We start from the raw sequence: 15987 nt of genomic DNA, 5'->3' as shown, positions 1-15987 counted from the left end.
TGCCTGAACCGGGTGCGCCCACCAGCCCCGGCCAGCACGGAGGTTCGGATTTCCAGCGTCGAAGGTGCCCTCCTGCTGCGCAAAGCCCCGCCAAACTCCTCCTGCCCCTTGCCAACCGAGGCAGATTAGCAAGAGAGCAGCCATGCCCAGAAAGGGCAGCGGGGAGGCCCCCACGCTCAATCAGGGGCCCTCGTGCATCGTCACGTTGCACGGGAAATGACCCCTGCAAACCATCTCCAGGGGACGGTCAAGGTCCGGATCCCCCCGCGGCTTCGCCCCAAAGCGGTGTTGGTTCCCATGCCCCGAGAGCTCTCGAGGACTGGGGTTGCAGCTCCAGAAGGGAACCGTCTCCCCACCACCTCCAAGGAACACCCGCAAATCCAGGTAGTGGAGAGAAACGCGTTTGCTCAAGGCGGAGACACGGAAGTCGCCCTACCTTGCCTTTTTACCGGCATCTTGCAAAGGCCCTTAGCGCAGGGAGAGCGCTAATCTCTTAATCTCTCCCCCAAACAGCTGCCGGCTTAAAAGATTTGTAGGGCTGACCTCCATCCGCTCCCCAAAAGCATTCTGGGGGATGTGGGATCGCTCGCTCTACCCAAGCAGCCAAATTCCCGGGGCCGGAATAAAGTTTCACCAAACTTCTGGAGACCGAGGATCACTTTTCCAAGCCCTTTCTGGCTTTCAAAATTCAAGAACAAACATCGCTTTTAGAAATCGCAATGAACGAAGCAGTGGGGTGGGAGAGCGTCTGATTCTGAACGCTTTTAATAAAGTTCTCTTCATCGGACGGTACTTGCAATTAGGAATCTTGTCAATAATCAAGTGCAACCTGAAAAAAAGACCTGGAGCTTTGCTCTAGAAATCTCATTTTCTCCCTATTTATTGCCATTTAATTTATCCCACACGAATTAAAATATTTAAGTTTTCCACTTTGTAATTCCTGTGTAGAAACAATGTTTATGGTCTAGTTTTGATAAGCTTACAAACTGAATTAATTTTATACCAACACCTATGGACACTATATAGACTTTTTCTCCTTTTTGTTCATTTTTCTTTTATTCATATTTAGTTTATCTCCATCACTATAACATATATAGGGTTTTTTTTTTCTTCCAACGTATAACTACCATTTGTCTTTTTTTTTCCCCCCCCTGCTGGCTTTCTGGCTTTTGTGCTTGCTATTAAAAACAAAATTTTAAAAAGGAAAAGGAAAAATAATGAGGCAAACAGGTATCCACAATCTTTTAAAAAAGAGGTAAGAACTGGTAATTGCTCTCTGCCACATTTTTAAGTTCAGTTCCCACGGTATGCCTCATAGATGATCAAGTAGATTGGAATTATTACTATTACTATTATTATTACTATTTCACAGCAATTGTCCAGAGGGCTGCACATGTTTTTCTCTGCTGTAAACAGGCTCAGAATCTCACTTTTCTCTCCCCCCCTTTGGAAAGATGTGCGACTCGAGACAGCTGCCTTCACCAGGTGCTGCTTCCACATTTCCAATCTGCTGCATCACATGGCAATAATTTCAAAATCACTTGCGCTGCGGGGGGCACCATCCTGGCACACTCCTCCTCCCTCCCACGCGCCATCAATTATGCCCCATCCTCACACCAGATATTGGATAAAACCATTTAATAGTAACTCTCAGAAAGTACAACACAACAGCGGGGACTGCAAAAGCAACTGGACGGCTGAATGTCCAGGGAGCCTGTGACCGCTGGCACCTGGAAGGCCAACGGCGACATTTCCCTCGCCGGAAGGGTCTCAAAAACGGGGACGTCTGCGGACGACGTTAAGGCTTTTGGAGAACAACAAGGCCTCTCTTTCCAAAAATGGCGCCCCATCTTCTAGCGCAGGCAGGGGAATGAGCCCTGAACGCTGGGGGTCTCAGAAACCCAGGGCGTAGGGGGAGACCACCCCTCCGTTCTCCACCAATGCTTTGGAGATGACCCGAAGGTTCTTGAAGAGCTGCTGGGAGGAGCTGGACTGGAGGGACGTCAGGTTCTGGGCGACTCGCTCGTAGGCCTGAGCAGGAGACAAGGACAGCTGAGAAACCCACCCCAAGGAAGTTGGGGCTCGAAAAACAGGAACGAGAAGATGCCAGGAGAGAGGAGCTCAGGAGGAGCAGAGCTGACAACGGCGCAGGGCCACGCGCACCTCCCGACACGAAGGCGGGAGCGGATGGTGCCGCTGAGAAAATCGCTTTTAGTTATTCATTTGTAATTGATTTTGCTCCAGATGAAGGAAGGTTTATTTAATTCCAATTATTTATATACTGCTTTTCCATTAGCCTATCTGAGAACGTGGCTAATGAAAAAGCTCCACTCTCTCACTGCAGGCTAACCCAATTACCTCAGCTTTCTTTCCTGTCACTTATACATGATCAAATTTAGCTCTCGGCAATAAAGAGGATTTTACATTACCAGGAGCTGTACCTCATCGTTCCTGGATTACATCCCCTTAGGAAAAGGGATCCAGTTTGGCTCTCGCAGTTTCTCTTGAGTTCGTGTTCCCTTGAAAATCATCCTGACCTTTCTTAAGAAAAAACCCGCCAAACTTTGCTCCTGTTTTCCATCTACCAAGGAGCTGAAGGATGGAGAAAATTCCAAGGGACAGTCAGATTTTGTATTTCAAATTTGGGAATGCAACCGGGGTTTGCTTCTTTCTTTGACTCAGCAGACTTCAACCCGATGGAGCCAAATTTGACCACTTCTAGGCTGGTCCTGGTTTCAGCCAAGACCGTAATTAAATGAAGATTTGTGGCTGGAACATTTAATAATCTAACACGTAATAATACTTCCATGAATGAGAGCCTATGCGTTGCAATGAAGATGTGTGGTTTCGTCTTTCCTTAAGCCCAAAAGCCAGCTGGGGGACGCTGGGGCAACCCTCCTCTTTCAGCCCAGCCCACCTCACAAGGTCGTTGGGGGGAAAACTGGAGGTGGGAGCATTACGCAAAATGGCTTGAGTTGTATAAAACAAAGGTGGGATATAAATTTAATAATAATCAATCTCCCCCCCCTTTTGCTGCAGAACGTTTCTCAAAATTTTGCACATTAATTGGCCTGATGAAAACATTTCATTAAGGTGGATTCCTGGCATTGTTGTTTTAGGGCCAAGACGGCTCCTTCTGACTTTGCAAAGATGGCCAGCCGACTTTCCAACTCCTTTTTGACAGCGCTCAGAGCGAGAAAGGTTTTTCCTCTCGAACAGCATCTGTGCACAATGTTCCAAAGACTTCATAAGTCATTCTGGATGCATTAAGGAGCAGGTCATTTATAGAGGCCCTGAGAACCTCAGAGAGCCAGACACACTTCGACTTGGTTTGGGCAGAAATCCTCCCAATTTGGGAGTGATCAAGGACCCCAAGGCTGAAGGTTCCTAGAAAGGGGTTTTGGAAGGAAGAGCTGGACAAGGGATCTCAACAGCTTCCTGGCTGTGGCTTCTGCGCCTCCATTTCTGCTCTCATTTGCTTTACAAAAGTCTCTTAATTTCTCAACAGACTCCAGCGGCCATGGCCGTGCATTTTTGGTACTAACCACCAACCTTTGCAACTGATTTTCCTGCATATCCTTTTCCTATTAACTCTCCGCTCTCTTTCTTTCTCTGTCCTGTGCCAAATCTTAAGACTGTGGATCATGTGGGGTGAGTCTGGGACTCTCGTACTTTTATAAAGTACCATGTGCCCTGATGACACTAGAACAGTGTTCCTCAACCTTGGGAACTTTAAGATGGGTGGACTTCAATTCCCAGAATTCCATGGCTGCCTGGGGAATTCTGGGAGTTGAAGTCCACCCATCTTAAAGTTCCCAAGGTTGAGGAACGCTGCTCTAAAGGAAGAAACAAGAGTTACATTTCGCTGCTTTTCTCCATTCTACTCACTCCAAACTCCCTTAGGTTATGCACCTCGAGATACTGAACCCCCCCCAAGAAGATTTACCTCCATGCACCAGGTCTCGCAAAGCACCTTCTCGTGCTCAGCAGTAGCTTGACCCTGTTCCAGGGACCGCGATGCTCTATCAGGATGAGAAAGAGGGGAGCAACGTCAGTTGGGTGTTTTTGGAAGGGCAAGAGAATTACAGGGTGGGGGGATTCGGGAGGGAGTCGCTTAATCAGAGATCTTTAGCTGGACTAGAAATAACCACAGGAGTTGAGAGTTCTGATTCATTTGCTCTCCGTGGGAAAAGCGGTCCAGAATTTCTTAAAATTGCCCACTGGGTCTGCCACAGAGGTCTCCCTTCTCGCATCCCCTATTGAACCTTTCCTCTCTAATTTTTAGCTCCACCGTAAGAGAGGAAAGGAAAATGGCCTGGGGGCGAAGGCTCACCTGGACAGAACGACCACCATGGCGTAGATATCAATTGCGCTGTCAGCAATGCGCTTCAGCATAAACTGTTCGTCTGGAATTTGGGGGGGAGAGGAGGGAAAAAGAGGGTTAGGAAAGCAAAAACTGAAATCTTGGGAAGGATGCAGACAGAAGCGGGATCAGAAATATTCTTATTCCAGCTTCTAACTGTGGCCTACTGGAATCCTTGTGTGACCCTTGTCTCCAAGAGTTGGAAATTGGGGATGGCTGGCCATGAAGAAGGAGATTCCCTTTAGATATCACAACGGTGGACAAAAGGAACCGCGCAAGTAGTAGGTAACACCAGAAACCTTTCAGTGCAAAGCAGGATGCTCGCAGCCCGGTTTCTAGATTAATTCCTCCCCTGCTCTCATCACAGGAATTAAGCTTCTAACGTTCCTCTTGAGATTGAGAAATAAAATACCCAAAACTTCACAAAACAAAGACGTGAATATTGGGGAGAGCAGAGGTTTGTCTTTCCAGCCCCCTTGACAAGAAACCCACCGTGGCACCACCCCATCGAGGCCCCCAAACTTACCAATGACCTTCTTCCCGTGTTTGAGAAGCTGCTCCTCGATGATGCCCGCAAAGAGGTCAACTGCTCGGACAGTCTGGAGAGGGGAGAGGGGAGGCGACCCGGGAGGTGAAAGGGGGTGGGTGACCACCACGAGAGAAATGCAGGCCCCTCCTGAGACCAGCTCCAGATTTGAATGCACACTCCCAGGGGTGTGCAAACCTGCTGCCTTGGCATTAAACTGCCCTGGGCCAACTTTTCTGCAACTTGATCCCTCCAGATGGGTGAACTACAATTCCCATGGGGCTTGAGAAGCCTGGGGGTTGTAGTCCAACAGATCGGAAGGCACCCGGCATGGGAGAAGCTACCTTAGACCCAAGGTTCATCCCAAACTGTCTCTTTCCTTGGATTAAAAATAACCAACATCATTTCCCTCAATAAGACAAACGAAGTGACTGTTCGGTTTTCTTAAACGCTCCACTGCCGATCTGTGTGTGTTAAAAAGCAGGAGAGACTTTTCTTTTTCAGGAAAACAAACACATTCCAGTAATAAACGAAGCCAGCGGAAGGAGGAGGGAAGGGCAGAACCGATGCGGGGAAAAATAAAGCAGGGCAGTTTCTGACATTTTGAGAGAAAAAATGCAGAATTCTCCAGTTGGAACCAAGCAAGCGGAGGGTTGCCCCTTCTGCCCAGACATCCGCGCTCACCACCACTGGGTTGGCACCGTAAACTAAGCCACGTTTTCCTTTCACTCTGTTCGTTGAATAAGGACCGAGCGTCCATGCTGATAAACTGCTGGCTTCTTCCCACGACATCCTAGCCCAGGACCTGCTGGTGCCCAGTTTCCCCTCCCAACGAGACAAAGACCCCCGTTGCTCCGCGTGGAGATCCAGGCAGACTCACCTGCTCACTGCTGGACTCCAAACTTGGGTGCGCCACACCTTTCAGGGTAATCCCTGTCCCCAAGCCTGCTCTCCTGAGGAGGGGGAGACAAAGGGGGTGAGAAGCAGCTCCAGAATTCTCTTCCCCCTCCCCAGCCCAGCCCCAGCATTCCTACCAAGCCCACCCTAAAAATACCGAGGAGCAGAGAGGCTCACACAACGGGCCCTGAAATGCGCAGACAAACAGATGACCCAAGGGGAAAGCGGGAGAGAGATGGATGGACTCATTCATTCACAAAACGAGGCAGAAAGACCCCCCTCTCTTCGACGGGGGCTCCGGATCGGATGGCAAAAATGACCACCGCTCACGGCACAGGACGAGTGGAAGAAAACAACCCAGCCCGTTTTGTCGTGCAACAGAGAACTCACTGCCAAAAAGTGAAGGCTGTTCTTCCAGGTGGCTTAAAACAGAACAAAAAAAAGACAGACAGACTTGCTAGAGAAAGCCCGGGTCTGTTAGCAACAGTAACTATGTGGAGAGCCTCCAGTATCAGAGGCAGTCCACCTTCCAGAACAGATGCATTTGCTTCCTCTATGACATCCTTGCGGTGTAGAAGTTTCCTGGAGTTGTCTAATGCAGAAAGAGGCCTGATTTGCTCGTGACCCCACAGCCTGTGTTCCTTTTGGGTCTAGGGCAGTGTTTCTCAACCTTGGCCTCTTGAAGAGGTGTGGACCTCAACTCCCAGAATTCCCCAGCACAGCACAGAATTCTGGGAGTTGAAGTCCACACCTCTTCAAGAGGCCAAGGTTGAGAAACAGTGGCTTAGGATGATCTGCAAACCCAGCCACAATGGCTTGTTCAACATCCTGGCTTAGCTTTAGGCATGAATCACCCCACTGGTGACGCTACAACCGTCAGCATTCCTCCCACTCCCTCTCTTTAAAATTCCAGGAAGCATAAAAACCCACCACCTTCCCCAGCTACAGAAGGTGGAATCCGCCCCCAGCCTGACAAGGGAATGCAGGCAGGGGGAACCCATCTCTCTTCTCCCCGGGAGGGCAGATCCGTACCTGCGCACCCGCTTGCCGGCCTCGCTGACCAAGAGCCCAGCGTTCCCAAAGGGGTTCTTGATGGCCTGCTGCAAACCACGGAGCTGATTCCCTGCGTTCTGGACCGGAGAGAAGAAACGGCGTCAGAGAGAAGGGTCAGACCAGACGGGAAACATGGCCAGATAAGCTAATTCTACTTTATCATAAAGCTACACGAACAGGACCTTGCAAGTCTGAAAGTACAATTCTCCCGCCGTCTCTTTTACCACCTAGGAAACTAGGGAGCCTCTTTCTCCGTCCCTTATGCAGCTGTGGGCTATTCCCTCTCTTATCTGACTATTCCCTAGGCAGCATCTCTTCCCCCCCATCTCTCAAGGTCTTTCCCACATACCATTACAAGAAAGGAAATGGCCTGGATCCCCCCAGCGCAGAGCTTTCCTTGCTCCCAAAAGAGCTAACGGGAGGCCACCCTGACCCCCCCCCCTTGCCACCTTTCTGGATCAGCATCCCTACAGCTCCCTTGCCCACCCATCAGGATCCGCCTCCAGCTTTTTTCAGCTCCCCCAAACCTCTCCCCACACTGCCTGTTCCTCCAGCAACCCACCTGAAATCCGTAGAGGGCAATGAAAAGCCGCAAGATATCGTTGGTGCCCTCGAAGATCCGGAAGATGCGCAAATCGCGCATCACTTGCTCCACCCCGGCTTCCTGAGGCCGAGAAAGCAGGCGGAAGGGGGGTGGGAGAGAGAGAGAAGCAAAGCTGATCAATGCCAGAAGGGTTTTGCCAAGGGGTGATGCCTCTGCAGTCAGGAGCCACAATCTGGGACCTGCGCAAAATGCGATGGTCTCCCACCCAGGAAGTCACCGTCAAGCATTGGCACACAAGCTATAAGAGCTAATGAATGTTTGGTTCTCACACCGATGAAGGTTCAGGAAGCAATTACGTAAACAGACGTTTACAAACTTCCCCGTTGTCAGCGAAGAGACCTGCCTTCTCACCGGTTCAAGAGAAAACCATTAGAAAGAAAATTAAAGCCCAGCCCTAAAGAACAGGAAACATAGTCGGTGGTTCTAAAGGGGAAACGGATCAGGTGCTGGCGCTCTTATCTCCCTGTGCCACGCTCCTCAGCCAATGTCGCTAAAAAGGACTTGATAGGAATCAGGCATGGAAAACATCGTTTTTGGTTTTCGGCAGCAGCCAAAAGGTCTGAAGTGAACCTGGAATCAGGCGCCCCTAATGCTGCTGGAAATGGGAGAGGGGTGGATGCTGGTCCCCCATAAACTGACCTTCATGAATCCCATTCCACCCATGGTCTGGATGCATTCATCTGAAACCGTCCAGGCAGCTTCCTGAGCAGGGGGAAAAAATACAGACAAAAACAACACCGACTTAGCGTTCCGGTCTGGAAACGGACAGACGGCTGCGCGTTTTCAGTTGCCAGCAGCACAGGGTTCCAGTGCAAGCCAGAGTGGGACGGCTGCATTTGCGGTGGACGCAAACGGCATCGGGCGGGTCAGCTGCACGTTGGCATCGTCCCCCTTCCTGGCCTGCAGGCACCTGCAAGAGGCCCCGTGGCAAAGGGAGGCTCTGCGTGCGAAGCAAGTCGCTTGTTTTACAGCCCCCCGCCCCAGCCAGCACTCACCGAGCCAAAGACTTTGCTGATGGCCGCCTCGATCTGGAAGTCCGAAGCCCCCCGGTCCATGTTTGCGCTGATCATGTACGCCATCGACTGCAGAGAGGAAGCACCGAGGGTCTTTCAGGAAGGTCAGGAAGGTCTTTTACATTATTATACTTTAGTCCAGGGTTTCTCAACCTTGGCAAGTTTAAGATGTGTGGACTTCAACTCCCAGAATTCCCCAGCCAGCCATGGGGGATTCTGGGAGTTGAAGTCCACACAAAACAGTCTTTTCTTTGGATCTGTCTCAGTGATTTGCTTTGGGAGAAACCATGTTCCTAGTCCTTGTGGCTGCAAAGTTAGATGGGAATGCCACAGGTCTGAGAAGTGACGCTTTGGCGCCACGCTGATCGGCACACACGCCTTCCCTTTCCCACTCCTTCACCTCTGTCACGTAGTGCAGCATGGCCATGCGGGCCAGCTTCTCCTGGATCACACCAAACTTATGGATCTTTTCCGCAAACTGGGTTCGGTTGGCAGCAAAGTCCACCTTTGGGATGGCAAGGAACACGGGAGGGAGATTCAGAAGGGGAGGGAGCAGAGGGGAGGCCCAAGCAGACGCATCCCGAACAACACCTTCAAGGGGGCATCTGAAGGCAAGGCGGGGGCTGCAATTGTGCCCCAAAGTCACTCACCGCCTTGCCAATTAGAGCCCGCATGGTGCCAGCCAACGCAGCTGCCATGCCAAATCGCCCGTTGTTGAGGATGTTCATGGCCACCTTGAACCCAGCCCCAGGCGTCCCCAGAACGTTCTCTGCCGGGACGCGGACTCCGTCAAAGTAGACTTCGGCCGTGTTGGATGCCTTGATGCCCATCTTCTTCTCAGGGGGGCCGCTGGAGGGGCACAAGGGGAATCAGAAATCCCAGAAGACACCTGGGGGGGCTTCTCTGCCTGCCCTACACCACGCCCTGCAAATCTGCCACCCCAGCTCAAGAGGGGGCTAGCAGCTTCTCCCAAAGGGGGACCCCAAAGAAACTCCTTCAGGTAAAACGTGACCTGAACTAAAATGGCTAGATGTCGGGGGGCGGTCCTCAGCTGCTCACCTGGTGACCCCCTTGAAAGATCGCTCCACGATGAAGGCCGTTATCTTGTCCTTCATTGCGCCCGTCTCATCTTTCTGCGGTGTTTTGGCAAACACGGTAAATACGTCAGCAATGCCACCGTTGCTGTGAGAAAATGCAGAGCTTTAGGACCCTCACTCAGGACCCCGCAGGGCAGACCCCCCCCACTGCAGAACCCCCCCCAGCAAGGTCCAGCTGGAGCCCAGAGAGGTTCCCTTAATCATTCCTGCCATTTTGTTCTTGCTTTAATGCATGCTTTCAGATGTCCTCCCTCTAGTATTTTATTTTATTCCTTGTTTGTATACTGTTTGCAGGGCGGTGATCATCAGTGCGTTCAAAACCAAACCAAAGGATAAACGTAAACGCTCTCCCCCAAATTTGCCTCAGTTGTACGTGCAAATGAACAGAGTCAGAAAAGATCTGAATCAGCTGATCAGACTAGCAGAATATGGGGAAACTGAGGCAGAACGGTTCCCCGGCACCTTTACCGTCCCTCTCGCGTTGGGCGGAGAACACGTCGGTGGCTGTTTGTTTTCTAGGTCTCTCGCCTTCGCCTTCGTTCTGTTCTGCCACCAAAACTGTTTTGTTCTGCACTTCAAGGCTCCTCTGCTCCTTCCGGGAGATGGGGCAACGTCTCGGCTCCCACACGCCCCCTCACCTGATCCAGAGTTTGCTCCCGTTGAGGGTATAGTAGGAGCCGCAGGGACTGAGCTCAGCCCTGCTCCGGATCGAGGCTGCGTCGGAGCCGCTGGTGGTCTCGGTGAGGCAGAAGGCGGCGATGGTCTCCCCTGCGGAGGCAAAGTGGCACAGAGGGCATTCCCGGGGCCCGCTTCTAGCCCACCGTCCGGCCCAGCAGCTGGCAAGCTGCAGGCAAGAGAAGCGCGAGAGCCAGCGTGGTGTTGTGGGGAAGGCGCCAGACTAGAAACGGGGGTGCTGTGAGTTGTAGTCCTCCCTCAGGCACAAAAGCCGGCTGGGTGACTTGGGGCCAGCCGCTCGCTCTTAGCCCAACCCACCTCACAGGGTCGTGGGGGGAAAACTGGAGGTGCTGACTTGAGTTGCGCAAATGAAGTTGGGACGTAAATCTAGTAACAAACAAAATAAATAAATCTGCTCTATCCTCGGGATCCGGACACAGCCCTTTGCCGGCCACTTGGGAGAAACAGATGAGCAGGTCGTGCCAGACGAAATCCTGCCTTTCGGACGTTGCAAAGATCACATTTTTGGGGCCGGAGCCGCCTCCTGCTCCCTTTCGCTCCCCCTCCCCTAGCCCCCTGGCTGTGCCTCCCCGACACCCAGCCTACCTGCTGCCAACTTGGGCAGGTATTTCTCCTTCTGCTTGGGGGAGCCGTAGAGCAGAATTCCCTTGAAGCCAATGGACTGATGGGCGCCGAGGGTGATGCCCACTCCCAGGTCGTGCATGCCCACAATCTCAACTAACCGAGCGTACTGGGGAGCAGAGGGGGAGAGAGGCAGCGCGCAGGATCAGAAGCAGGGCCTCTGAACACGGGGAGGGCCCAGCGCAGGGCCGCCCCAGTTGGAAGGCCGATGGACGCTCCCGAGGTGCCCCGTCTGACCTCCGCCTGCAGCGGAGGAGAGTCGGCCCCACCACCCTCCGGAGGGCCGGGACTGACCTGGGTGTTGGTGAGCCCCAGCCCGCCCAGGGCGATGGGGATTTGCAGGCCGAAGGCCCCCAGCTCTTTCAGGCCTTGCATCGTATTCTCCTCCACCTGCTCCAGCTCGTCGTTCCGGGCCGGGTTGTTCACATCCTGCCGACGGGGGAAGAGAGCAGCGGGCAGTGCTTGGGGAGGCCCCTCCTCCCACCTGCCCCCAACCCAAAAGAGCCCTCCTTCGAAGCCTCACCTCAAAGAAGCGAGAGACGGGGCCCACCAGCTCCTGCAGAGTCTGGGACTGCTCCTCGTTCAGGACTGCAACAAAACCAGAGGAGTTATTCGGGGCAAGCCACTGGATGATTTGGGGTACAGGGAGTCCTCGACTTACAACTGTTAAGCGATCGTTCAAGTTGCAACAGTGCTGAAAAAAGTGACTTACAACCGGTCCTCGTGCTTATGGCCATCGTGGAGTCCCTATGGTCACGTGATCACAATTCAGGCACTTGGCAATTGGCATGCATTTATGACCGTTGCAGCATCCTGGGGTCACGTGATCACCATTGGCGACCTTCCCAGGGGGCTTCCGAGAAGCAAAGTCCGTGGGGGAAGCTGGATTTGCTTAACGACCACAGCAAAAAAGGTTGCAAAATCGGGCACAACTCTCTTAACGACCGGATCGCTTAGCAACAGACGTTCTGGTCCCAACTGTGGTTGTTGAAGACTGCCTGTAGCGTCAGCACCCTCCTGGGCTCCCCTGCCCCACCAAGCTGGGGGGCACCTGCTCCTTTCAGCTCAGCCTGCCCTCCCTGGGTCCACCCGTGCCCCGTGCAAACAGGCCTTGACTCCAAACAAACAAGCAGAAAAGGAGCTTTTTGTACAAAAGGGTCCACTTTTCAATCCATGGGCTGGACCAGGGAATCCTGTACACGCACACAGCGCCCCACACCCCCCCGGCCCTCTCTTCCATCCCACGCCCAGCCGCCCCTCTTTTACCTGAAGGATAAGGGAAGACTTGCTCCGTGATGATCTGGCCCTTGAAGATGCCCACCGCAAACGACTTTGTCTCCTGGATGTTGGTGGGAGCAAAGGCAAGAATAAGCGGGATTGGGCCAGCGACACCTTTGCGGCCCCGGGGACCTGGGCTGAAGTCCCAGCACCATCTGTTTCGGGGGGGGGGGACCGGGAAGGGACGCAACCGCCTCTCTGCTAACGGCCCACGGCTCTCCCTGTGATCCGAGATTCCCCTCTCAAAAATCCAGTCCAGCAGCACCCAGGGCTCGGATCATGGCGCCAGGCCCACCATCGGGCAGACGTGGCCCCCACAGACTCCCCTGGTCCAATCTCTCTGCGGCCCTCCCCAACTCAATTAGGAAAGCGGGGCAGAGCTCACGGCTCCTGCTGTCGCTTTCCCCGGTTTTTCTGCTTTTGCCGTACTTCCACCGAGCTTTCAACAACCCTGCGGTGCTTTTATTTAAACTTATTTATTACTAGGATGGGCAGAGCCAAGCCAGCAACTTGCCGTCTGGGATCCCAACCCAGAGAGGCGTCGGTTGGCATTCACTTGACCTCAGAAACAGCCACCGCCCAAGCCGGAGGAGGTGGGAAGGGAAAAACAAGATTTGGGCCGGAAGAGACCAGGGCAGGTGCCCTTTAAAAGCTGTTGGGGGCCTTCGTTGGTCTATCCCCTTCCTCCCCTCCTCGCTCGGCCCCCACCAGCCCTTAGGATGTTTCTGGACCTTCCGTGACATCACGTGCACGCGGCCAATAGGAAAGCAGGAGCTTGCAAAGCTAGAAGGACATCTCCTTGCTCCCTCTGCCTCCCCTTAACCAAAGCCGGGTTCCCCTGCATCGGGGTTAACCCCCCAAATATTCTCTCCCCCCTCCAGGGAGGGAGGAAAGGGCACGTACCGCAGGCAGAGGCTTCTTTTCCGACTCATCTTGGGACGTCAGGTCCACCTTGGAACTGGCTTTTTCCGGGACGGGCTGCAAAAGAGGGACACAGCGTGACGTTCCCGGATCTCCACTGGGCGCTTCCCTCATCCCAGGCCTTCGGACTGAAGGCTGCGTAAAAGCGAATTTCGCTTGCTTCGTTTTTAGAGAAGCCAGGCGAGGTTGGGACTGACGGGCCGCAGCCGGGAGAGGAGACAGAGGCATGCCGGCCGTGGCGCGGCGCGCTGTGTAGCGCAACCAGCCTTTAATCCTGGCGAGACTCCCACACTGTTAATCTAGGACCGCCTCGCTCAGGCTGACGTGGTGACAGATTCCTGGGTCGCGTAATTGGAGCGTAAACCGCCCGCTTGTTACATTTATTTCACCTGTTTTTATCCCTCTGTGGTCTCCTGCCCTTAAGGATGGTGCACAAGAAAGAGGAAAGGTCAACCTGGCCCAGAAGCCGCCGTTCGGGGTCCGCAGGATGCACCCAATTACCAAGGAAGCCCGCGGCTTCAGATGCCGATGCCCCGTTGCAACGGCCAGGCTTCGGGGGGGGCTCAGGGGCCGCCCGTGGCCGGCCAACGCCTTCGCGACTTGCAAGCCCCCAGCTCGGAAGCGGTGGTCCTAAAGGGGGGCAGGTGGGCGGGCGACTGCGGGAGCAGCGCCTCCAAGGCGGCAGCCGGCGCCCTCCCGGGGGGCGTTGGCGGGCGAGATGCTTCGCGCGGCGCCCGCCCTCGCCCTCACCTTTCCCCTAGATAAAGCCCGCATACTTCCGGGGTGACGTGCCCGATCTTCAAACGGCACCGAGAGTTTCCGACCGGGCTCTGGGGCCGGCCAAGGCCGCAGAGGTGACCCCCGCGGAGGGGCCGGGCGGGGGCGGGGGCCTCGGCCGGCGGGGGCCCCGCTCAGCCGACGCAACCCAGGCGGGACCCCCGGAACTCAAAGGGGGCGGGGATGCGGCCGTAGAGGGGGAAGAGACTCCGCCGAGCGGCCGCGAGGGTCCGGGGCGAGGCCCCCGCGCGGCCGGCGGGCGGGCGGAGAAGTAAAGCTGCCAGTCCTCACGAAGACCGCCCGCCTCTCCAGCTCGGCGCCCGGCCCGGCCCGGCCCGGCCCGGCGGGGCGCGGCGGGGGCAGCGCCGGGAGGACCCGAAGCAGCAAGCGGCGAGCACCGAGGCGGCCCCCGCCCCCCCCGTCCCCGTCCCCGTCCCCGTACCTGGGCGGCGACGGCGGCCTGCGCGGCGTAGGGCCTGGCCCCGAGCGGGCGGGCGCGGGTCCCGGCGCGGGCGGGGGCGGGCCTGCGGAAGGGAGGGTCGCGGTGAGAACGCGGGGCGCTTCCGGCGCAGCCTCCCGAACTCGAGGGGGGCGCCGCGCAGCCCCCCGCCCCCCCGGGCGCCCCGAGCGCCACGCACCCCCGCAGGGCCCCGAGCAGCAGGACGCTCCGGGAGAGGCGGCGCGGCAGTCGGAGGGCCGCCATGCCGGGGCTCGGGCCGAGGTCCCCCTCGCGGGCTGCGCTGCTGCTGCTGCTGCTGCTGCTGCTGCCGCCGCTGCGTCGGCTCCGCGCCCCGCCCGCCTGGCTGCTCCGCCTCCCGGGCCAAGCGGGGGAGGGGGCGGGGCTGGCGGGGCACGCCGGGAGTTGGAGTCCCCGGCTGGGGACGTGGCTGCTCGGGCGCCCCGGCGGCTCCCGGCCCGCGGGCACGGGCCGCTCGCCCCTTCCGGGCAGCGGCGCCTCCCTCCCGCCGGGCGAGGGGCAGGGGCGCGCGGGGGCGCCTGGCCGGGCTGCCGGAGCGGCCGCCGGCTACTTTTAAGCCCTGCTCCGGCCCGCCCGTGACCGGCGGCCTCTTCGGGGGCGCGGCCCCCGCCCGCCCGCCCGCCCCCCCGGCTTTGGAGGCCAGAGCCTGCCGAGGGCAGCGCAGACGGGGCGGCCTCGCCTGCTTGGTTGTCTGCGCATTCGGCCGTTGGCGCCGGTAGCCTCGCGGCCCTCAGCCGTCGGCCGGGGCGCTCTGGAGTTGAAGGGCGCGCCCCGCGAAAGTTGCCGGGGTCGACGAACACCGGATTACGCGATAAGCCAAACCTCGGCTCGGCCTGCTAAGCTATGCAACTTACGCAACTCACGATTTATCTGCGGGCTCAGATGAATTCAAACCACAGCACCAAGCGCGAGGTTTTCCTCGGCCGCCCTTCCCAATTGGCAGCCCCGCATCCAACTCGGTTTACAAAACGCACAGCCGCACGCTTTGGCTTTATTACGTTTTTTTTTATTGAATGCTTTTTGTACACAAAAAGAGCTAAAAAATAAATATGTTATTACAAAATAGTTATCTGCTACCGGCCACACACACGCCCTGGCACACGCATGCACAGACCCCCTAGAGATACAGGAGGGCTAAATAGTCGGGGTCCGATCCCGAGGACGGCCGTTCCGACCGGAGACCTCCAGACGCGTCAGGACCACGCCCCCATCTCCCCATCCGTCAGCAGAAGGGGCCGATGGAGCTTGTAGTCCACCACATCTGGCAGGCCCCGGGCCGGAGGCCGCCCCAACAGGATGCCTGCTGTTGCATCTAAAACATCCTTGTGGGACCACGTGGGCTTGGGCAAAGTAGCACCATTGAAGACAGAGTCTGTACCCTGTTCGAAGGAGAAAGGAATGAGGCAGAAAGATGGGGGGGGGGAGGCACAGGCACAAAATCAGCCCCCTTCCTCCCCTTTTGCCTTGTCCCCAATTCTGTCCTACCAAAACTGCAGTGGCTTTCAAGAAGGAAGTGAGACAGGAGGGGCCCAAGTGCCTGCACAGGGTTCGAGTGATGAGAGGCGGCTGCAAAGCCCCGCGGCCCCCTGCCCGCGTTGAGACGATTCAGCTCCCAACGTGGGAACCGGAAGTGGCTTGAGGCTTTGCGGCTCTCCCCTTACCC

At 55.8% G+C, this 15987-nt stretch overlaps 1 protein-coding gene across 1 annotated transcript; it reads right to left on the bottom strand.

Moving 5' to 3' along the window:
* Nucleotides 1-1623: 1623 nt before the first annotated feature.
* On the bottom strand, nt 1624-14645 carry ACADVL (acyl-CoA dehydrogenase very long chain). Its single transcript, XM_088142090.1, has 20 exons — nt 14485-14645; nt 14289-14370; nt 13052-13126; nt 12137-12209; nt 11394-11458; nt 11165-11299; nt 10835-10979; nt 10192-10321; nt 9516-9638; nt 9107-9305; nt 8857-8961; nt 8439-8525; nt 8083-8145; nt 7402-7503; nt 6819-6916; nt 5770-5842; nt 4890-4962; nt 4334-4406; nt 3947-4022; nt 1624-2031 (listed from the first exon to the last, which is right to left on the bottom strand). Exons 1-20 carry the CDS (start codon nt 14547-14549, stop codon nt 1894-1896), a joined length of 1980 nt encoding a protein of 659 aa, XP_087998216.1. The 5' UTR covers nt 14550-14645; the 3' UTR covers nt 1624-1893.
* Nucleotides 14646-15987: the final 1342 nt, after the last annotated feature.

The sequence above is a fragment of the Python bivittatus genome, unplaced genomic scaffold (assembly GCF_059951505.1).
Source record: "Python bivittatus isolate LINGU-HERP-01145 unplaced genomic scaffold, Pbiv_v1 ctg000370_np1212, whole genome shotgun sequence".
In the NCBI taxonomy this organism is placed as follows: domain Eukaryota; kingdom Metazoa; phylum Chordata; class Lepidosauria; order Squamata; family Pythonidae; genus Python; species Python bivittatus.
Note: the sequence above shows the minus strand (reverse complement) of the source record. Positions and strands in the feature narration are given on the sequence as shown.